Here is a 23627-nt window from a genome sequence, read left to right on the forward strand (position 1 = left end):
AGCTCTCATGACCCCATAGCCCATAATGACCCTCCAGCCTTGCTGCCCATGCTGTTCCCTGTACTTGCAGCCAAATCTTGACCCATTGGCCAACATTGCACCAACATATCTTTAGAACTTTCTCCCTTTTTTGGTTGCTATTATTATTTCACACAGGCTCATCAGGGTGTTCTCTGAACTTAGGCTAAACTTCCTTAATGACTGCTTTAACTTCTTATCTGGTTCTGCGTGACAAGAAATGTTTAAGAGCTCTGGCAACCAAACCTGTTGTGCCAACACTTCTGCAGCTTGCTCTCGGTTCACTGGGTTTCTTGTGGTCCTCCACTGAGGTGAAGCTGTGATAAATCAGATGTGATGAGTGCAGCCTCAGTGACCAGGTTTGGGAGCCTCTTTTTTATAAAGTGCACCTGTGGAAATGTGGCAGCCCATTGCTTCCAGATAAATGCAGATAAGGAAAGACTAAAGGGGGTTGCCCTCCCCTGCCTCAGGATGTGATGAAGGACACGGCATTAACAAGTCTGCTTGCCACCACGATAACATTTCTGAGCACGGAGCCAGCACTGGCACCCTCAATGTCTCCTTTCCCTACCTCCTCAGAGACAAATTGACCCTGCCTAAGTAAGAAAGGACTTTCCTAATCACATTAGGATCAGTTTAGATGGCAGAGAGGGTAACAAAATTAGAGCTTTTAAACCATTATCTCTTCTTAATGAACATCTGCGTTGATACTAGCCCATGGAGAGTTAAGGAAAGCTGAGCTATGTCTGATCTCATTACAGCTTTAAAAAACAAAATATGTGATGGAGAGCTGGTTCATGGCTGCAAGAAAACCATCAGTCTTTTTATAAGTGGCAAGAAAGGGCTCTGTTCAAGCCCAGAGTGGCTATATTCTGATTCTTGATTTAAAAATAAAATGATCTTTGATGCTGCAAGTCATTTCCTAGGTCCCATATGCAAACTAATATAATACCTAGTCAAGTAATGTGTCTATAATTTCATATTATATGTGTCATGCCATAGTGTTTTAATCCTGTTGTCTGCAACTTGTTTGATGCAATAATTGTTGTAATATTTTACATAATCAGAATTAATATGTTGTACGGAGATGCCAGGGAGCGTGTCTGATCTGCTTGCTACAACAGCAATAACTGAAGTGATATTGTTATTGTACTCAGAGGGAAACATGAACTCTGCAGAAAAACTGGACTGGATGAAACTGAGAACAGGAGTGGGTTTTGGCTAATGTCACATAGACCGGTATGGAGGGTCAGGAGTTATACACTGGTCAGGAGTTTTACTGTCATCTAAACATGTTTTCTTAAAAAAAGTAGATGGGAACTGTTCACATATTTCTTAGAATCACAGGGTTGTTTAAATTGGGAAAGACTTCTAAGATCGAGTCCAAATGTTAACCCAGCACTGCCAAGACCACCACAAAAGCACATCCCTAAAACCACATCTACATCTCTTTTAAATACCTACAGAGATGGTGACCCAACCACTTCCCTGGACAGCCTGTTCTAATGTGTGGCTAACTTTTTAGGGCAGAAATTCTTCCTGCTATCCAATCTAAACTACCCTGACAAATCTTGAAGCCATTTCTTCTTGTTCTGTCTCTTGTTGCCTGAGAGAAGAGACTCACCCCCAACCTGGCTACACCTCTAACATAAATTAGAAAGAAAATAGGACTTCCTGTTGACTCATCAAAGTATAATTTACTGGCAAAAACCACTGTCCTTTTATGCATATATGTACATATGAAAATAAAACTCCAGATCTTCCACAAACCTGAACAATCAGCTCACTCCCTGGTTCTTTTTGCACCACCCCAGCTACATTTCTCCAAGGTGAAATTGCTGTGGCAAGAGCTAACCTTAACCAGCTGAAGAAGTAATTTTTATTTAACTTCAGGAAAGAGGTTACTTCCCACCCCTCTTTTATTTATACATAACCCACCAGTCTTAGATGTTGATACTGTGCAAACATCACTTCTGCAACACATTTATGTTGATATGTGTAAGGGCATATGTGCTGCACACACACACACACACACACACACACACACACACACACACACACATCTCCTTCTTTCCCCCAATTTGGCAGAAACCTAAGTCTAATTTTGAAATGTCACACCTCACATGTAATCCCCCAAAAGAGTTTGCAATGCAGATCCCTTCAGCAATCTGGTTCACAGCACATCCCTAAAGCCAGTAATACTGGTAACAGCCTGAGACGGGAGAGCAAAATCTTTTTAAGCCAGCCTCACCACTGAAGTCCTTTATGAAACTACTCTCTCCATCTACAGACATTTAATTGCTACCTAGCTTTTGGCCTCATTAAATTCCAGATAATTAATCCCCAAGTACTAGATATTCACTCTGCCCCAAGACACTTCGACAGGTTTTCTTAGCAGTGGCCCTGAAATGATTATTTCCTGCTCTCAGTGCTGAACATGCTGTCTCAAGCAGTTTGATGCATGCCCATTAACAGCACACCACTTGGCTATAGTAAGACCAAGAAAAATACAGGAGAAAAGTACAAACCTTGCAGTATCCATCAACATTTCTGTGCATTCGGGTGATGAGAAAAATGCAGATTTGTCTCCTTCCAGGACAATTACCCTGTTGCTCTCCAGGGAGCTCAGTTTGCAGAATGGCCAAAGAGCCAGGCTGAGCTCCAGAGCTGCTGCCATGCACCTCTCATGCCTTGGGATTGTTACCTGCCCATCCATGGGGGAGAGAACAAAACCCAGTCCCTATATTTTGGCATTGAAACCATCTGCCACTCAGACTGTTCATTCTCCAGTTCTGATTCAAAAGTGGTTAAAACCTCTAGGAAATGAGAACAACATTCCCCCAGTTATTCAAAAGAAACATTAAACTTTGCTGCAATTTAGTCCTAAGTAAATTCTACCACATACTTAATTCAATCAAAACTTCTCTCTTCCTCTTAAATAATCAGCAGAAGGCATTTGCTGTAGGTCTCCCCTGCATGACCAGCAGCAGCAGAAGCACAGCAGGAAGGCAGCATCCCACAGGCACTGCCCAAGCACTGCCCTCGAGGACAAACAGAGGCATCTTGCATGAAATTTGCCCTTTTGCCCTCAGGCACTCAACAGTGTCTTCCTTTTTTTTTTTTTTTCTATTTTGTATAATAAGTTTAGTACAATCTACAGATGATGCAGCACAGTCTTGAACGTAACTTCCTTAATTTATTTTCTATTGAATTGAATTTAATTGAAATCACAATTGAATAATTGTGATTTTCTAGATTCTTTGTGCTAGCAAAACAGCCCTGACAAGAGCTGGGATGTTCGCACAAAGCCCATGGACTTTGGGGTGAGATAAAGAATAGTGTTTGTCCTTCAAAGGACACCTTTTCCTCACTATAAATGCTATCAGCTTACATTTACTTTTCTTCTTTTTTTTAGCACTGTATTGCTGTTTGTTGTATGAACAGGTGCTTGGACTGATTATCTACAAAACCAGAATAATTAATGGCTTTCTGTAACTTCAACATCAAATGTATTTTGATCAGCTTCAAAAAAACCCCTTTCTTTCAGCTAATGGGAGGTGTGAACCTTTAAGTGCTGAGCCCGTGAGACTTTCTGTGACTTCAGAGGAGATTTCATCTCTCATTCCACAAAATTACTGAGAACATCTTAATGAAAAGAGACTGGAGTTTTCTCTTTTCTGTGTCGCAGGTCTTGCTTTAACCTCAGAAAGGCCTTGGTTTTTCCAGCTCTAAAATGCAGGTGACAATATTTATAAGCCAACTGGGAGTTTCTACTTGAGGGACATTATATGGAAGCCTAGCTATTTGCCAATGATAAGCACAATATTTTCCAGATCAATGAGCCATGATCCCTATACTGCAGGTAAAAAAAAAATATAAAGGTACAAGAATATCTAGTACCAGTCCCCTGACTGCTTCAATACTTAATTAGCACAGAAGTAGCATTAAGACATTTTAATTCTGCCAGGCTGGTAAGGCCAGGGCGAAGGGAGCAGAAAGCCCACAGCTGATCCCCATGGTATGGGGTGACCAGGGTTGCTTCAGGAACCTGCAGGAGCAGATGCTCTGTGGGGAGAGTGCTCTCTGCCCTCTCCTGGATGGAGAAGCCAGTTGGATGGGTCAGGAAGTGGCTTGAGGAAAAGTAAATGAGCAATCCAGCAAAATGGGGCAGGGGCAGAAAGCTGCAGCTACCTGGGAAAGCAGTGGGGAGAGCTGGGACTCTGCTGCGGGGTAGGTGGTGTGTGCAGACATCGCTGGTTTTACAGAGTGCTGAAGCATCAGCCAGGAGGTTTGCAAGCTGGGGTGACTTTCACAAAGCCTTAGAGGGCAGAAAGTGCTGATCCAGCAGTCAAGATGAGCTGCATCTGCACCTGCAAATCTGGTAGGGAGAAGAGCACAGGGAAAAGGAGCTGTGGAGGGAGAAGGCTGATGTAGTAAATACCAAGGGAATGTAAGCCTTCTGCAAAGCTATACCAAATTGATACAAACCTTGCTGCTGTTTTGTTAATATTCAGGAAGAAAAAAACATGGAACAATGCCTTCCCAGCTTTGCCAAAGCCTTCCAAGGTAATCAAATGTAGCTTTTTATTTCTGCTGACAGTAAAATTTCTAAAAATATCATATTTTACCCATAGACATGTGATCTCTATTGACTGAAGTCATTGTGTTCAAACCAGAGGAGTTTCTAAAAGACATCTGGGAGATGAAATTTATGGCCTTGAGCTCCTGAGGAAGGATCTTGGTTTTGGATTTGTGCAGCTAGCCTGATTAGGTTGCCATAAGAGCCTCTTCTAGCTTTAAAGGATGTGAATTTAAGTCTATGAGGCAAGAAAATGTCACTGTACCCTCACCAGAACTTCTGCCTGTGTTATGTCAGTGAAATTTCAAATAGGATCATAAATGGAAAAGCCATTTAACTTGTACAATTTCCATCTCATCTGGAGAGTTACAGCACAAGGAACACTAGAAAGATCATCCTGTTGCTAGGTCATGATGGGTGCAAATTCCCCTCCTAATTAATATTTGTTAATGTGTATATATCACTTGTCCCTGGTCTGAAAGACAGAAATGTGCTGTTCATGGCAACCATCTCCTCTCCTCTGATCATGATGGGCCAGCAGCTTTATGAAAACTTTTGGTACCTGCTGTCTACAGAAGAGTTGATTTATGGTTCTCTTAATGAACATTCCTCTATTACATATTGATTTTCTGCATGTTTAATAGTTTAACTTTGAAATGATGTGAAGGCCAGAACTACATTAATGCCATACAAACAGCAAAACGCCCCAACATAATAAAGCAAAAAATTATTGCTGACCTGCAGCTGGTGCATTCTCCCTCTGAGAGCCTCTCTAAGCATCATAGCCAAATGTTCTCTCAAATAATATTTCTCAAAGGTGAGCTCATAAGCGAGTTAATTAAATACCAAATTGGTTATTGTGAGTGCATTTACTGGGCATGAAAAAATAATGCATCTCTAACATTTCCTTCTGTAAATATGTTTTAAATCATTTGTTGGTAGTTAATGGCCATCCTGCAAAATTAAGGCAAATAGATATGTTTTGAATGCTATAAGGCAGCTGCTTCATGATAATTAAATAACACCAATAGATTATGCTTAGATAAAAATTCTGGAAAATCAGGAGTATCACATGAAGGTATGGCATTTATTGGTTCCCTGGGTGTATCTCCTGGATTAGCGCAGGCATGGAAGACAGAAGACACACCCACATTAGCTACAAGGGCAGCACAGAGCAGGGAGGGGGCTGATCTGCAGCAAGCTGTTATAATTTGAAGATGACCTGTCCACACTCCCTGTTCCCTGGCCATGATGTCTAGGGTGGTAGCCAGCACTGCAGAAGACCACAAGTCACTTGCCACCATGAGACACAGAGCACAGATGCAGGCTTGAGGTATCAGGGGGCACTGCATCTCTCCTGCTTTGGTCTAGAGAAGGATTTATCCCTTGAGCATATGAATTTATTTCCTTCTTCACCTTAGGGACAGGGTGTGAGGAGTAAACCCATCATAACAAAAGGCTTCCTGCTCTTGTACTTCTCTTTGGCTTATGGCCAGGGCAACCACCTCCCATTTTGAGATTTGGCCAGGACACTGTATTGCAGCTCAGTCAGCCTTAGCCGTATCTTGCACACTGAAAGTGAAGATAATGCATGAAGAAAATATCATATGGAACTGCAATAACCTCCCTACTCATTTGCTATGGTGACAGGTATCAGGAAAATTAAGTTACTTGGCAAGACAAAGGAAGATCTTGCTTTTAACTGTGTAGTACATCTACTATTGCCCGATATGTCTCTCCATTCTTGTTTGGTCTTGTCCTAAGGCAGTGCACAGTATGCCCTTGAAATTTCTGCCAGTTAAGAACTTCCTGGAGATCACTTAGCTTACAAGATTTTTTCGTTTTCCATTTGATATTTGGACATATTGTATGAGAATTAACTCCCCATAATTAAAGCCCAGAGACTGGTGGCTGCACTGCAGACAAAGATTTCTTCTTCAGGTCTGGCAATTCCTGATACTTAGGACTGAACGATACACAGTCTTAACACTGTTGTGTACAGGGAATCACCAAGAAAACCCAACATGATGAAGACCATTTTTGTTTATTGGTGAAGATAAAGCTGGAAAATACTTCCACACATTTATTTTTTTATCAAGTCATAGGTGTGGTGAAGCCTAGAAGATTGAGCTCCCCAGGGTCTTGCCTTTGCCAGGGAAAACCAGAGAGGTTGCTGCACTGAAACATACTTTTCCAAAGCACAGCCTTCAGCTATGATCTAGGTGGCTGAATTTTACTCAGGTTGGAAGCTGAAAGAAAAAGGTGCCAACTTTGCTGTTTTCATTAGGGGAAAGAGTCAAGCTGTTGGCACAGATCTGCCTCCAAACCCCAATGCACGACAACAAGGGAGGTTAGGGAGATGTGCATGCCTTGTGGTGCCTACTTCAGACCCTCATTTTCTGTCCAGCTCTGCCTCCTTCCGCAGTGCCAGGCTGAGGGGCATCCTGTGCCTCCCTCCTGAAGCCGGGCAGTGATGGCACACTGCGCAGTGCCGAGGCGGTGTGATTGCTCCTTCTCTTCTCAGTGGTGGCTGTATATTAACCATGGATTAATGAGCCCTCTAAGGATTACTTAATGCTCCTAAAATGCTTTATATTTTCTACTTACATTGTAATAATCATTAAGGGATTAAAGTAAAAAAAATCATCAACTTAGATGGCTACAGTTAAGCTTCAGCATCCTCATTTTGTTTCTTACCTATTTACAACGGTGAAATCAGTGGAGTATATCCTTTGGCCTTACTGATACCAAAAAGATTGGCAACTTCACAGTATTTATGGCAACAGCATCAGTTTTACAGATGGGCCCTTTGCACACACAGTGAAAGGTAACATACACAAGTGATTTAACTATTTTTGCCTCCACCCCAAACCACTTAACTGATGTCAGGGAATATTGTCCCTCACTAAATTACAGAGAGACAAACCAAAGACAAATATTCCTGCAGAGCATCCCAGCTAGATGATGTCTCCTGCAGCTCCAGCAGCCTGATGGAGTGCTGCAGCACACGGATAGGCCCATCAGGTTTGGAGGCAGATAGACCACAAGGCCTTGGCAGGATGCTGTTGAACAGATCCTGTCTCCTGCAGGGCTTACAGCACCCGCCTGATGCATCTGTTTATTCCTCAGGCTCAGCCTGGCTCCTATCCAGCCTCTGCTGCATCTCTGCTCCATCTATTCTTGCACCCCAGCTCCAAGACCTAGAGGGGCAGGAGACAGACAGCCTGCCAGGACTGTTGGTGTGCCTAAAGCCTCTGTTTGTACAGGGAGGGGAAAGGCAATTTGGGGAACAGAGGAAAGCACAGCAAACTCTGTCACTGTTCCCTGTAACCTGGGCTCAGAGTATAGGATCAGTCACCCCTGAGGGCTCTCCAAGGGGCTCATGCTGATTTTGCCCATGAACTCAGGAATAGATGGATGGATCTTGGGGAAATCTTGGTGGTGCCCATTAAGATGTAGGGTTGCTCCCTATCAGGGAAACAAATTACCCACAAACCCAGACCTGAGTTGTAGGACTTCTTGGCTACAGAGGGTAGATTTTTGTTCAACTTTTAACACTCAGTTATTTGCAAGTACCAGGTGGCACAGGCCTTCCTGGAGCACCTGAGCTGTAATTTTGAGTCATCCAGAACCAAAGGAGGCTGCAACCCACTCTGTGACTTGCCTGTAGAGAGCCTCAAGGTCCTTTTCCACAGAGAAGCCCCTCAGAAGATACTTGATCTGCAAGTTTCTTCTAAAAGCCAAGAAGCAAAAGTTACAAAAAGCAAAACTTACATTACAAAAAAATGCTGAAAGGCTGCTTTTGGCAGATTTTCCCTATGAGTGAGCAATGAAAAGGTTTTCCCTTTCCCAACATCTGCTTCATCAGACTGAGTTCTCTTGCTACTGGCTGTTCATTGGCCTCTGGCAAATTGAAGTTGCTTTAGTTAAAGCAGCAAATAAGCAAAATATCCAGACACAGCCTGGATTTATCTGTGAACTGGGATGTTCTTTTCTAATCACTGGTTTATTATTAAAAAATCATTAAAAGCTTAAAAATTATTAAGAGATACCAGTAAGCTCATGTTTAGCTGCAAGTATAAATTATCTCCAGTTGCCTTGTGAAGCTTCTGGAGATTAAGCTGCTTTCAGATCTGTTTTCTGATAGGGTCTTCATCTTTTACCAACAGCCTGAAACAAATTTCAGTCTTTATAATCAGTTATTTACAAATCAGTGGTTATGTTTGTGCAACCATTCATGACCTTAATAATTTTGAATCTCTTTTTTGAAATACTTTCCATGGAACTCAGTAGAAACTCAGTAAAAGTTTAATTTTCTTTTAAAGCTGTAACATTTCCCATGTGAATTAGACCCTTGAGATTCTAGGCAGGAACAGTAATTGGACAAAGGGCTCCAGTTTGGTTGTAGGGGAGGAGCCAGAAGAAGCAATGGTGAATTACTGCAAGCATTTGCATCTGTTTTCCTGACACAGTTTAAACCTTAATCTGGACATAGCCATGAACTGTCTGCAGGCAGACACATACCTATTTGTAAGGAATGTGCTCCTGCTGCATTGCTGCCTTCTTTGAGTTTGCACTCTGCTGAGGCTGGTATATGGCTGTGAAAAACTTGTATTTTCAGCCACTCCCTGAAGCACAAATAATGAGAAGTTTAACCTTCTTGAGTTGATGTCTTGAGGGAAATATTTATATAGGACACTTCTTGGCTCAACAGGGGTAAAGACATCCTCAAAAAGCATTTGCTAGAATGATGATAGAGAGGAAACTGAATGAGCCAGGCAATGCCCTGACCACATGACAACTATTTCCTAGGAGTGTGAGGATAGAAAATAAGATGTGAACATACATCCCAAGCCAACAAACCTGAAACAAAACATTTTTGAAGGACCTGTGTCTTGGGCTCCTGTCAGACACCTTATGGTGAAGCTTGCTATGGTGGCCTAGGACATTCCTGGTTCCAGGACCAACACAGCCACTGCCAAGGCAGCAAAGGAGAACATGTACCTGCATTCCAGCTGTCTCTCTAGTCTGACATACAAATGCAAACTATTTTAATAAACCCACAAAAGGCTGTGAAATGGGTTGGGGGTGGCCTAAGGACCAAGTTTTGTTTCCCCCCTCTGCTGCTGCTGCTGCAGGGCTATGACAGCTTTTAAGGAACCAACAAAATCATAGGAATGGCAATATTTCATTCCAACAAAGTCCCCCAACAAAACACAGGTCACCCACAGACTTCCATACTGCAAAACATGAGCTGGCCTAAAAATGCTGGGAAAACCAGCATTTCCTCACCTCTAGTGATGCTATCTCATCTTAAGTCACCAAAATCTGCTACACCTCTGGCTTTCACTGATCAAAGACAAACAGAAACAGACTCCTTTGAGTCTGTGAACAGACCCAGAATCCAGACAGGGAACAGATATTACACTACCTAAGTAGCCTCTCTGCTTTGTGCCTCTTTTCACAGCAAATTATCACAGCTTGCACATCCAAAAGCAGGTCTGAAGCATCAGGGATTCTACCATAGAGGGAAAGTAATCATGAAGCAGTTAATTGAATAAGCCCAGGAATTTTCTTTCTGCTGGAAGCCATCCCACAAGGAGAATGAGAGGAAGATTTGTCCAAGTGGATTATTTTCTCCCTGTGACTTGCTCCATATTATTTTCTCCACTCAGCACTCTTTAGGAGCATATTTACACTTAAGCCATGGTGCAAAGTCTTTTCTGGTAGATGTTGAACAATCTGTCTTCTCATTGTCAGAATTTATTTAGCATTGCTTGTAATTAAAAATAAGGGTACTTGTCCCAAAGCATATTTTAGAGTACGTCTTACTCTCTTTTGCCATCCCTCATATGCCACAGTGACCTTCTTTCCAGTTCAGACTGATTTAATTAGCTGGTGATGTCTCTGGGCTTTAGACCATCATGAGGATTTGGATTTCTGATGAGTTTAAATTACCAGATACTTGTGTAACTGGCATAGCTCCATACATTTTCACTGGTGTAAGTCTCCTGTGCTGAACCTTGGATTTCCAAGTGCATCCCACAAGACTTTCTGTCTGCCTTCTTTGTTCTTTTCATATATACTTTTCTGATATGACTTTGGTCATTGTTGAGGCAAACGTTCAAAGATTGCTCTCAACACCCTTACTCTGCTGCACCTGCCTGTTAGCACCAAGTTCTGTTTTTATAGATTATTTCAGGGTCAGAACACTTCAGGTGGGAAAGGAGCTCTGGGCAGCTCTGGATGCAATCTCAGAAATTGCACTGCATCTGGTTTACAGCCCTGCTAAGGAAGCTCAGGATAAGGCTGGTCTTTGCCCCAAGGTACATTGCTGGCTCATGTTCAGCTTATCTACCAGGGAAGTGCCCTTTGTCCTTCTGTCTTACCTGGAAAAAGTAATAAAACCCATGCTTTATTCACCCACTTTGCCTGAAGTTCTCATCAACTAGTCTAAAAAGTAATTCCCTAAGTTTTGCTGGTGATGAGTTCCTCCTAGTACAAATAAATTGAAAGCTCCAGCATGCAGTTATGTTGCCAGAACTCTTTTTTCTATGTCTGAAATCTCCATAAAAGCTTTCTTTTCTGGAGTGGAAAGAAAGTTGTTTTACCTCAACCTGTATTAAACAGTGAACATAGTATTTGGTATTACTGTGCCCAAACTTTTGGATTTGTCTTAAGGAGACAACTATTGTGTCTGGTTTTCTTTTGCATGAGTCAAAGGAACTGTAGGGTACCAGAAGGGTTCATTTAATTTAGCTTTAGTTTAATTTAATTTAATTTAACATTTAGACAAAAATGACATATCGATCCCAAGCTATTTTTCTAGCTTCCTTGATTGTTGGTGGCAAGAACTACAGTCTTTCTTTGAGAACAAAGAAACGTCATTGATCCTAGACTCCTAAGGATGTTGTCTCTCTCACCACAGAGAGAACCTCAGCTCTAAAGCAGAAAAAGCAGGGAACTCACAGTGCTGCCCTCCTTTTACAAGTAAAGCCTGAACTTCCCTGGACTCCCCTGGCCTGTGGTGTGCCTTTTCATACAGGGGAGTCCAACCAGTATAGAGAGCATATCCCTGTGTGCAACCAGGTGTCCTCAGCTGAGCAGACATTGCAATGTAACCCTCAGACATCCCTACTGAGGAGGAGGATGTGTTCAGTCTGCCCTGAACCCTTGAAAAGAGGTGGGTAGGTCTGCTGAACTCCAGCAGGTTTTTTATATGGTCCTTTGCTGGATCGAGTTTGATAATTTTCAGAATAAGTATGTCTGGGTGTCTGAATCCTGCAAAACATCCATATTCTTCCATCTGTGCATGTGCTTGACACTGAGCTCCTGAGTGCTTCTGCTGAGGTTGGGTTACTGCTACAGTCAACACACTTGCCACCATCCTGCTGTTCTATTTGAGCCTCTCATTTTCACAAAGCCTGAAGGTGACCATAACCATCCCCTTACCCCAGCTGCCCTATGTAATCCCTGTGTGCTGATCATTTACTCCATTTTTAGGCTTATTACTCTGCTTATTTTCCACGTAGTGGTTTCCAGGAGTGGAAGAACATTTTCATCCTCTGCTGATGCGGTTTTCTAATGTGCAGCATCCGCCTCCTTGCTCATCTACAGCATTTGTGTTCTGCACAAGGAGATGTTACCAATTTAATATTTTTCTGTCTTATTTATGCTCCATTTCACTATTTCTCCTTACATTTCAGCTGGCATTTGATGTAAAAGAGTGTGTGATCTTGTATTTAAAATATTCACAAGGACTAGTGTCTCTTCTCAGCTACACATTTACTAGGAGCTGATGGGCAATTCATCAGCTACTTTGAACCCTAATATTTCCATGTGTGAAATTCTAAGGCTGTTCAAATGATTTATTTTTTACTGAGGAGGCCAATCTGGAAGTTTAAAAGAGTTTCAGTTTGGATCAGTTCAGAATGAAATTGCTCTGGAAGAAAAGACTAGAACTGAAAGCACTGCATCTGGTATGGAAATAGGTGGTTAATTTCTTCCCAAAGTTCTTTCAAACATTTCTTCCTTTTAAGAAAACAACACCAAAATAAACATACAAAATACTCAGAGGTCTCTGCTGTTCTCCTCCAGTGACGCTTTCATGGTATTGCTGAGATGAAAGGGGAGAGCTAAAGATAAATCCATTAATGTTATATAAGATGCTCAGAAATGCCTCTAAATAAATAAAAATACTTCAGATTGTATACTGCACATGTGTCAGGAAATTTATTGGCACTGCCAAGATGCTCTTCCCGCTTTGGAGAGAGCTGTGGGAAAGCTGAGCAGAAGTATTGCAGGTGGTTATTAGCAGCAGGTCACCCAGAGTAATTTTCAAGAAGTCTCCATGCACAAGTGAAATTTTTCCATTCAGCACAGCCCTCAATAATCACAAGGGGTAAAAGCTTTGTGTGAGGTTCTGAAAAACAGCTGAGCCACTGCCCTGCCCAACAGCTTGTCCTTGCAGCATGGAAGCAGAAGGGACATGTGTCTACTTTGGCGGCATGCACAGGAAACTGCCAGCTTAAATCCCTGCTGGAATTGGATTTGCTTTGCCACACCAAAGTAGAGGGCAGATATTATCTTTTGGGAGCTCTTGGGATGATTTTCATATCTCACTATGCTGGGTGGACAACAAGGGCTGTGGCTCCTTCACTTGGACCTGCTTGCTCGAGCTCCAGGCCAGTGCAGGGTGGCAATTAAGTTTTGCAGGCATACAAAGCCCTTGGCTTCCTTGCCAGCTGCATCCATGGCTGGTGACACAGTTTCACTGCTTTTTGCAGCTCTCCTGGTCTTGTCTGTGATCGTGTAAAAGTGAAACTTCATCTGTCAAATTGGTGACATCAAGGATTGAATGATTGTGATTTGTTCTGAAACAGCTTGGAGGAAAATAAGACATCCAAAGTTGCAGTGAAGTTAGTGATGCTTTCCTTTCAGCAGGAGCAAGAAAACCCCAAATTATATTTTTGAATGACAGATGAGGATAATCTTTTGCTTTAAAACTTTGGTAGAGCAGGGAATGGGAAGCATGAAAAAAAGCAAAAGCAGAGAAGAAAAGACACTTAACAAAAAGAGGCAAGCTATGGAAAGAAAGAAAGAAAAAGAATGCAGTCTGATAAGGTGTTTAATGACTGAACATCCATGCTTTTTATTTCCAAATACACCACATGCGTACAGAGGTGGCCTGGGAAGTTGTCATGTTCAGCTAGACATAAGTGGCTTCCCCTAGCTCCATCAAGTCGAAGTGGCTCAGCTCTGCTCAGTTCTGCTGCAAAACTCACAGCAAAAGCAGGCCCAGCATATTGCCTAAACCTAGCTCAGCTCTCCAAAGGAATTCCCTCCTTTATGGTGGCTGATGTGCTGGCTGACACCCAGCTCCAGGGGCTCCAAAGAGAACCGTGGCTCTGTACCAGCCTGTGTCGTGCCATGTGTGCCAGTGCTGGTGCCACAGGGCGTGCCAAGGGCAGCCCACCAGGGTCACTGTTCCCATGGGAGCAGCAGGCCTCGGCACCCAGCCCCAGGCAGCCAGGAGAGCATGGCTGTGTCCCCCCTTGCTCCTCACCTCGGCACGCAGTTCCCAGTAAAGCTGCATGAAGACTGTCCTTCCCCCACTGCCACCCTGTAAAATGATTGCAGGATTCAGTTTTTCTCTCTTGTGCACTCGGCTGAGGGATGCCAATTCCCTGTCATGAGGGGAAGACTCTGAGGGGGCCAAAGTCTCAGCTCAGAGCCAGGCAGAACAAGAATTAAGGGCTTTTAAACAGCATAGGAAGCACCAAAGTCCCAGGAAGACAGGACACAGACACAGCAGCTCCTCTCCCTCATTTTACCAGAGCCCTTGGGATCTGATGTGCTACCTTTAAACTCAATTTATTGCATTACTTAAGAACCTCAGATTGTTTCTGAGGAAAAAAAATGAAGCTTTTAAATGTCACCCAACTACATATGCTGGGAGTTCTTTGCTACCAGGTGAGAATCTTAATGGTTAAACAAAAAATTATACTCTCTGTAAATTCTGACTTTGAGGCAAAATTCATGATGTCTGGGAACTTGACTGAGGACATTTTAACACCTGAAGGGACTTGCAGGACCATATTCATTGTGTCCCAGTCTGCTGGGAAGCAGACAGAGACCTTGCCACTGATTTAATATAATCAAGCCTTGTATTAAAACACCCCTTTTTCCTCTGCACCCTCTGTGCTAGTAACAGCAATTCCTTTGGGACAGCATTTCTCCCAAGAGAGTTACCTGGACTACTATGTCTAACCTATATTCCTGATATACTGAGCCATATCAGAGTGGGTGGGTTACAAAGTAATATGTGGCAGTGTCTGATGGCTGCTCCTCACCCTGCTGTCAAACACCCTGTCAAGGGGAGAGGCATTTCTCTAATATTAAAATAACAGCACTTCCATTGATAACATCTGACTTCAAATGTCCTGCAACCGGGTCAGATTTAATATAGAATCAGAGAATCCTATAATAGTTTGAGTTGGAAGGGACCTTTTAAAGGCCATCTACTTCAGTCCCAGCGCAATGAGTAGGGACATCTTCAATGAGATCAGGCTGCTCAGAGCCCTGTCCAGCCTGACCTTGAATGTTTCCAGGGACAGGGCATAAACCACCGCTCTGGGAAAACTGCCAGTGTTTCACCACCCTTATCATAAAAAACTTCTTTGTTATATCTAACCTAAATCGATCCTCCTTCAGTTCAAAACCATTACCCCTTGTGCTATTGCCTCAAATTCACTCTCAAAATCAAATGTGGGTGGGAAGGGACTCAGTGCTTGCCTGATTCTCCCTCCAGAGCTGTAGCAGAACACACAGGACCAGTTAACAGCGGTAATTAACTTTCTGCAGTGGGTTTGGGCTGGGAGGTGAGGAGAAGGAAGTCCAAGAAACTTCAGAGGTGGGGGCTGTTTCCCTCCCTCCCTCTGCCAAGGAGACTCGGGGGTTGTGGCAGAGGCTGGAGCTGTGCCGCTCTGCAGCGCGCTCGGAGCGCAGCGCGCTGCCCGTGCCGTGCCAGGCGGTGCCGGTGGATGGATCCCGGGCCGGTGGTCACGGCTGCTGCAGAGACCGGGGCTCCTGGAGCCGAGAGGCAGCAGCGAACGGAGAGCCCCGGGAGAGCTGCCTGAGCGTGCTGTGCTTCCCCTCTGCAGGGCACCCCGAAAGTCTCGGACAGATCGAGCCTCCTGGGGTGGTCAGGTCACTTGGAACTCCTTCAAACAGAGGCGTAGCTGAAGGAGGGCTGACAAAGCCCTGCCTGCTGTTATCAACATCCCTAGAAAAGGGATGGATCTGTGCTCACACAGCCCCAGCCCACAGCTGCGGTGGGAAGTGTTATGAACAAAACAGCCTGGTTGGGACACTTGGCTCGAACTAAGTACTGACATTGAAATGTTAATTAGCTAATTGCTCCTGGGAATCACCTACAACCCCACCCACACTAGGACCGGGATGCAAAATAATCCACTGGAATCATGGGAGGGGGTTTTGGGGATGAAAAACACCCCTAAATGGAAAAGATGGGCACAGTGGAGGAGGCTGGATGGATGTGCTGGTAGGGGAAAAGGGAACCCCATCCTTAGGCTGTGTTTAACCTGTCACTATAACCTGCAGAGGACCAGACTGGACTGGGCTATGGGAAGCAGGCACAAGCAAAAGAGCCACTCTTCCTGGTGTTACCAGGAGGGCAGGAGAGGGATGGCTGCTGCTGGATCTCGGCAGCAGGCTCTGCACACCCCCCCACCCTGCGGCTATCAGTGTGTGCCAGGAGGAAAGGAGAGAGGACGGTCTGCTGATCGGGACTGCAGATACAGACTGGACCCTCTTCACCTCTGCAGATACAGACTGGACACCTCTTCACCTCCGACTACCAGTGTGCTACAGAAACTCCAGGGACAGACTCTGCACACCTTCTCACCCGTCAGCTGTCGAGCCCCCTGCCGAGCTGACTTTTTAATAAAGAGCTGAACATTACTGAAGGCATAGACCCTGTTCATTCCAGGAAGCAGGCGCTTTGCCAGGAGCCCAGGTTTGCAGGTAGCAGAGCATTTTACATATCTTCTCGCTGCAGCTGTCACAGTCCTGCTGGACACTGGGGCCAAATGCCACTTTGTCCCCAAATCACAGCCCTGCATGGAGATTTGAGGTTGTATGGGTCGAGGCAGGGACATCCAGGTGTTGTTAGCAGGAGGTTTCATAGTTGCTCTCCTCCTTTGCACCAAATAAATAGATCCTCATGGGGGTGTAATGCACCCTAGCACTTTAATCCTCCTGGGGATAAAGTGGATTTCAATGCTATTTGGCTAGCCACTGGGTGCAGAGCCAAACTGTTATAACAGGATTCAGATCCCTTCCCCAGAGCAGATTTGCTTGTTGCTTTAAAAACTAGCTGAAAGAGAGCTTGGACCCATAAACCATGTTTTGACCCTTTTAGAATATTAAGATTGAACCATTTTTTGTCCTTGTTTGATGATTTTTTTTTTTTTTTGTAATTCAACAATCTCCTTGAAGTCCTACAGAGGTGGAGATTGATGGTTTTTACAAGAGTAATGTAAACACAACTTTTTATTGTTTTAAAGAACAGTTTTCACACTCCCCAAAGAGTTAAAAATTGTGTGTAAAAAGCTAGTAACTCCTTGAATGAAGAAGATCTGTTTTACTAAGCCATATGCAGCATCTCATGAAGCATCAGCACCTGTCAGGAATGTGATTGCATTTCCGTCCCCTGCCATGTGAGGCTCCCTATAGGGACTGATGCTAAGGACTGAGGATACTCCCCCAGCTTCACCTTCTTTGCAGTTTGCAGTTCTGGGGAGAATTGTTATTGACAGGGGGCAAATGGACAGGAATTCACTGAGCCTCATCTCTGTGGGATCAGAAAACCCTGCCCATTTCTTCCATGCAAATGGAGAACCTTCAGACTTTCCCTGCATGCTGGGACCTGCAGCCAGCAGCATAAGTGCTGCTCCTTTATTTGGTGTGGCTTTGGAGGGAGCAGCCACTTGGATAGAGAGCTGTGTTGCCCAGCTGTGCCCCTCCAAGAGAAGATGTTATGTTGACCACATGCTTGAGAGAAGGCGGGTTACAAAGAAATAGATATAATATGATTGAGGACGAAGGTGACCTATAGAAGTGTGGTAAGTGGTTTTCTCTGCTTGGCAAGTGAATTTTGATCCCAGCATAGCACTGTGCTGTGAGACGCTGCTATGTCTGGGAAAGCTTTGTAGGAGGACAAAGAGCAGAAAGTGGCAAGAAGGACAAAGGCTCTGAAACAAACACCCCCTCCCATTCATACTCCTGCCAAAATGACAAAACAGAGGTGGACAGTTGCAAAATTGTCTTTCTTTCTTAGAGTCAGCCATGTCAGCCGGTTGAGTGCAGGGAAAATAGCAGCAGATCAATAGAGGTGTCTGTACTGACACTTTTACCATCTTGCCCTTTAAGAAACACAGAAATGTTCATCAGCCTTCCCAGTTAATGAGCCTTTCAGTGGGAAGAAATACATAGGTTGCTCTCTAAGTGTGTGCTTCTCTACCAACTCTGGTAGAGAACCTCCTAAAAGAAGATGCAAGTGAAGGCTCTGGTCATTGTCAGAGGTCCAGGCTGTGATGATGATGATGACATCATTCTGGCATAACTTTACAGGAGTGCCCCCTTGTTCTGGCTGTGAGTCTGAGACAGCAGAAGCTAGTGCAACCTTCCCTGGAGGATACCAGGTCTCCTCTGTCCTCTGCTGCTTACTGAGTGCTTTCTGTGATGCACATCTCTGACACACATACATGATCACTAGCCACAGATCCTCCTGTGTGGGCTGAATCCTACTACATCCCTGAGCACTCCCTAGGGTGGAAGGAGTGAAAATGGAGGTCCTGCAGCAATTGACTTTAATGAAGTTATATGTGCTGGCACTGATTGAAGACCTGGCCTGTGTGAAGGATGTCAATGTGCATAATAACACCAGAGTGTGATGCCTGTCATTTATCATTTGCACCAATCAGCCAGGAGTCCCCTTGCACCAGTACTGTGGAGATACAGAATGAAGTAATCCCTTTGCAAAGGGCTTATTATTTTGGAGTAAGCACAAACATTTAAGTCTTGAAGAAAAAGGAAAGAAACTACATTGCTTCCAGCCCTTGTTTCCTAGCAGGTTTGTATTCATCGACCGCAAACCTTAATACAGTTTTCACTCCATTTGTCAATTGTTAAGATAAATCTAGGGGCTGTCAACAAAATGTTGCAGTTGAAAAGACCCAGCTAGAAATAATAGACTAAGAAACATCAAAGTAGTCATAATACTGTAAACCACCACAGAACAATAAGTTTAGCCTTTTCACATTTCATGGTCCCTTAGATGCCTTTTGTGAGCAACAACAGCCTCCTTGTGCATCCTTGGGGGAGAAATAGGCACCCTGAGGAGCAGGTTCACCTGGCTTCACTCTGACACCAGGCTTTGGACAAGATGCCTTGCTTGCCTGGAGCCAGCAGGCTCCAGTTGGCCCACAGGCTGCTCTGGGTGAACAGCTGTTTGTGCCACGCTGGGCACAAAGGGACCTGATCCTCACATCTCCTCTGGATACTGCCACAAAGTCGTGATGCATTCCTTATGCAGCTGGAGGGAATCTGAACACCTGGGAAGCACATCAGAGCTAAAGCCCACCATATTTATGAGGCTGGTTGTGAGCTGGGTAACCTGGGAGCACCTGCACAGCATGTTTCACTCTACAGTCGGAGGGGTTTATCACAGCAGAGGGTTTCTCGTCAGCTTGTTCATCTGAACAGTGTCTCAACAGGCTGCTGTGGAGACACCTGTGTCTTTGGGTTCCCAGTGCAGCCTTATCAGGGGAGCAATTCCTACCCCGGTCAAAACAATTCTTACTGGGGCTTCACTGACACACCAGACCTCTTCCTAGAGGGTCCTGTTTGTTTCCAAGAGAATCTGCTTCCAATGCCTGCATTCAAATGCTGCCACAGCAGGACTGAGATTGTTCATCTTTCTGCTGGGCTTCTGGTCTGAGCAGTGAAGAGCTTGACCATGGGGGATTTTAGTAAAATGAAGTGCCTTATGTTTAACACAGCTGCAGCTCCTACCATAGCAAGCCTGCAACTCAGCAGAACCTGCAATGATAAACTTGGGACTAGTCTTAGGTGTGGAGCAATAGTCACCCCCCTGTGTGTTTATGGGACCTTATCAGACAGTTCCCCTGGCGCTGAAATTGTGTTGGGACCTGTTGTGCGTTGACAGCCTTTTTTCTGCTCACTTAAAAAAAATAATTAAAATTATAGATGAAAGTAGCAGGAGATGGTCACATAAAAGGGTTGAGCGCAGAAGAATTCACTTACAAAATTTCTCCATGCACTTAGGAATGCAGCTATTTCTTGTACTCATTCAGACAACCAGACGCTTTCAGTTAATGACAGGGCTGTGTGTTTTTAACTTGTCTTGCGAGCAGCGTGGTGCCGGGAGAGGCGAGCCTGCACCCAAGCGGTTCAGCCCCGGCGAGTGCCTGCCCCAGCCGGCAGTGCTCAGAGCACAGCCTTGCGGGAAAATCCTCCCGGAGCCGGCACCCTGCTACAGACAATCTCTTAATCTCTTCCTGCCTAAGCACAGCCTGAGATGGGGAGACGGGAAAGATGACTGTGGGAAACATGCCTTTTTTTTTTTTTTTTTTTTTTTTTTTTTTTTTTTGGTGAAGTGATGGTATTCTGAAAGGGATTTGCGCCATCAATGGACATCCCAGGGACCAGGAGCTCGGGAAAGATGCTTCCTGCAACCCCTCCAAGTACCTCACAAGCATGCTTGCAGACCAAAAATAAGTTGTCCTGAATTAAATTAATTTCAAAGCTTGCACCAGGATAACGGAGCTACCTGACGAGTCAGGTCAGCAAGGACTTCTCACAAAACAGAAGCCAGTTCATTAAAGTTGGTCATTCACTAGTGTGATAAAGTAATTAAAGTCTCCTGATTACTTTCTCCCCCTGCTGCTCCTTCTCTACTACAGACATGAAGGCTTTGGTAGAGATGGAGCTGTTGACACTTTGTCAGTGAAAATTCAGAACTGTGCAAGTAAAAGAAATGTTTTTTTTTTTTTGGGACTATAAATAGTTTTGCATTAAAGCAAATGTATTCTCCTTCCTAAAATAGATTCACCTTGCAAACAGCTTAAGGACAGTTTCAGCGCCAGAGGAATTCCTTCAACTCCCCCCAGGAGACAGAAGCAGCCGGTTTTCCGCTGAAAGAGCAAACGACAGCAGAGGAGATCCCTCTACTGCCACCCCCCTCTTCCTGTTCCCTACTGCCGGGCAGCATCCCTCTGTGCTGGGGTGTCAGCCTGGGAGACCACACAGCATCTTTCGACTAGAAAAGGATGTTAATTCATCCAGCTAACTTTTCCAATAATTTTTACTAAACGCTTGCCACATGCACGCTCATTATGTGGGCGAAATGGATGAGGAAACTTTGGGCAGGGGGAACCGCAACTTCCCACGATCGCTCGGAGCAGTGGGTTGCTTCTCCTTTGCTCCAAAGGGAATCATACATTCAGACAATGCAAACATCCTCTCTGCCAGGGCTGCAATGTGTTAACAGCACTCTCCCCTTGCTGCCAGACCATAATTTCATTCCCTATGGAGAATCACGGTGGTGGTGCTGGGGAAGACGAGGAGATGTTAGAAGAGAAAATATATTTTTAACTCACCTTGAGGCTGTGTGTTGGGTTGACGACGCAGACAAGTTGCCCGGCAGCTGAGAAAACCCTCTTTGCCTTGTAGTGCTGAAACCGCAGGTGAATAAGATCTAACACAGCCCCAAAGCACTGGGTGAAGAAAAGCATCACAACTTTTGGCGTTGCTGCTGCTGCTGCTGCTCCTGCTGCTGCTGCTGCTGCTGCTGCTGCTGCTGTGCTGCTGGCAGGGGAAGCAGCCGGGGAGCTCTGGAGTCCTTGAGCCCGGGGTGGGAGTGTAGTCGGCGAGAGCTGCTCTCCGGCACAGCTTAGCATGCCTTCATATTCATCATCAAAATAAGACGGGAAGAGGCTTGCAGCAGCGGGGCGGCCAATGGAAAGGACAGGAATGTTATCCTTGAGGTCCGGAGACAGCCAATAACAAATGCCTTCCCTCCAGAAACTCCCTGATGAATTGAGCCTGGTGGAGAATGTATTATTGAACATTACCATACATCAGCACATTGCATTTATCTTGTGATTACAGCCAGTCATACGTAAGGCTGTGGAGATATGCAGGCAAAACCGATTGCTTAACATCTCCATTTATTAATTGCCTTAATTTTACAAAGGAGTGCTCAGATAGCAAAGCTAAATGCAAGGCGCAGGGAAGAACCCCTCCAGTGAAACTGTTGGAAAGTAGCAAAAATAGGTTAAGCAGACTATATTTTATTGAGGGAGAAAAATCAAATATGCAAAGAGAGTTACAGATCCTTGCAGGGGTTAAGCAGAAGTAGAGCTTGCTACATAAATAGATTTTCGTCTGTGCATTCACAGGCTTCAATTTGGATTTTCATTGCTCTGAAGTTTTCTAAATTTTATATGCTGCTACTTCACAAGAGTCCCAGCACACAAATAACATTTTCTCCATCATTGAAAATAGGAGAGGTCAGGTCTCAGGTCTGGTGTAACTTGGAATAACTCCATTTAGAGACAGCAATGTTTTCCTGATTTACACTTGCTGGTGGATCAGGTCTGTTGGACACAAAACATGGTAATTACTGGATGCTGGAACTATGGGAGCATAAAAAAGCACAGAGCATGCTTCTAAAAATAATGAAATACGTGATGCATGAGAGCACACACACACACAGAGAAACTTGCACTGAGGGAAAAGTGGCTTTTAAATCAACAGAATAATTAAACATGCAGAAGGCTTTTCCTTGTCATTCATCTGCATATCAGTGAGCAGGAAATTACGAATTAACCATTAAATAGTCCTAGGCATTAAAAAGGAATTAGGGAAGTGCAACGAAAATAAACATGCTTTTAGGTATTATTACCAGTGCGTATCTCTGTTGGTGGGCAGGGATCCTTCTCGAGCCATTGCGTCTCATTAAACTTGAGTCCCTGTAACCGGTTTTTCTGGGAGGTGACTAAGCTGAAGCAGCTGGGGGAATCAGAAAGCACATTAATTTCATGGGACAATCCTGTGCGATATGTTCCTCTGCTTGTTAATAAATCAAAGAGAGTTAATTTAATTAGTTCTCTGCCAGAACTTCCTATCAGGGTACTATTTAGGCTTGCTAGCTAAATACTCAGATGGCTTATTTAGCCTGGGTAATCCTTTTCCCCTTCAAAGCAGAACAGAGGGAAGTAGGTTTTCTTTCATTCTTTTTTCTTCATTTTAAAAGTGAGCCCCATGCTGGGGGTGAAGCTGCTGCTGCGGCCAGAGCAGCCCCTGTACAGCACGGGAATTAGCCTGGGACTGTCTTGTCACAACTGCCTCTTCCTAAATCAATACCACAATCCTGCCTCTGCCAGACTGCAGAGAGGCTGTGCATGAAAAAAAATCTCAGTAGATAAATAAGTGAAAATGCTGGAACAGCTGATAACACAACCCCCAAGAAAATGTTAAGGATGGGAGGAATATGTATTCCTCAGTTCCTAACATTTGGTTGTAAATGAGAACAGGAGATAATTTTTTGCAATGCTGAGTGACACTTTGAGAATATTTTCAGACAGACTTAAGGACAAGTGAGTGAATCGATTTGCTTAAATGTATTCTTTCTCTATCTGTTCCCAAAGTAACTGTGAGCCTCCAGCAAGTTATTTGTTTTTTTTCCTGATTTGTAATTAGTAGCTGCACAAATCTTGATACCAGGAAATTTCAGTCTGCAAGTTACCAGTGCAAGTATTCTGCCATGAAAGCCATAAATGATCTAAAGGTCCTTGCTATTTGCACTGGTTATTACCACCTGAATCCCTGGAGATAATTTCTGTTTGACGATTGACTAAATGCCTAGACTTGGGAAGCACTACCATATCCATGGGCAGCAGAGATGGAAACCCCCCATCCCTGC

The 23627-nt window shown here is 44.2% G+C and overlaps 1 protein-coding gene across 1 annotated transcript in view; it reads right to left on the bottom strand.

The window, feature by feature from the left end:
- Positions 1–21848, bottom strand: part of SIAH3 (siah E3 ubiquitin protein ligase family member 3) — a 42328-nt gene extending 20480 nt beyond the window's left edge. The window contains exon 1 of the mRNA XM_021528456.4: positions 21301–21848. Coding sequence (XP_021384131.2) covers positions 21301–21777 — 477 coding nt within the window. The 5' untranslated portion in view covers positions 21778–21848. The remainder of the gene's footprint in view (positions 1–21300) is intronic.
- Positions 21849–23627: the final 1779 nt, after the last annotated feature.

This window comes from Lonchura striata, chromosome 1 (genome assembly GCF_050655825.1).
Source record: "Lonchura striata isolate lonStrDom1 chromosome 1, ASM5065582v1, whole genome shotgun sequence".
In the NCBI taxonomy this organism is placed as follows: Eukaryota; Metazoa; Chordata; class Aves; order Passeriformes; family Estrildidae; genus Lonchura; species Lonchura striata.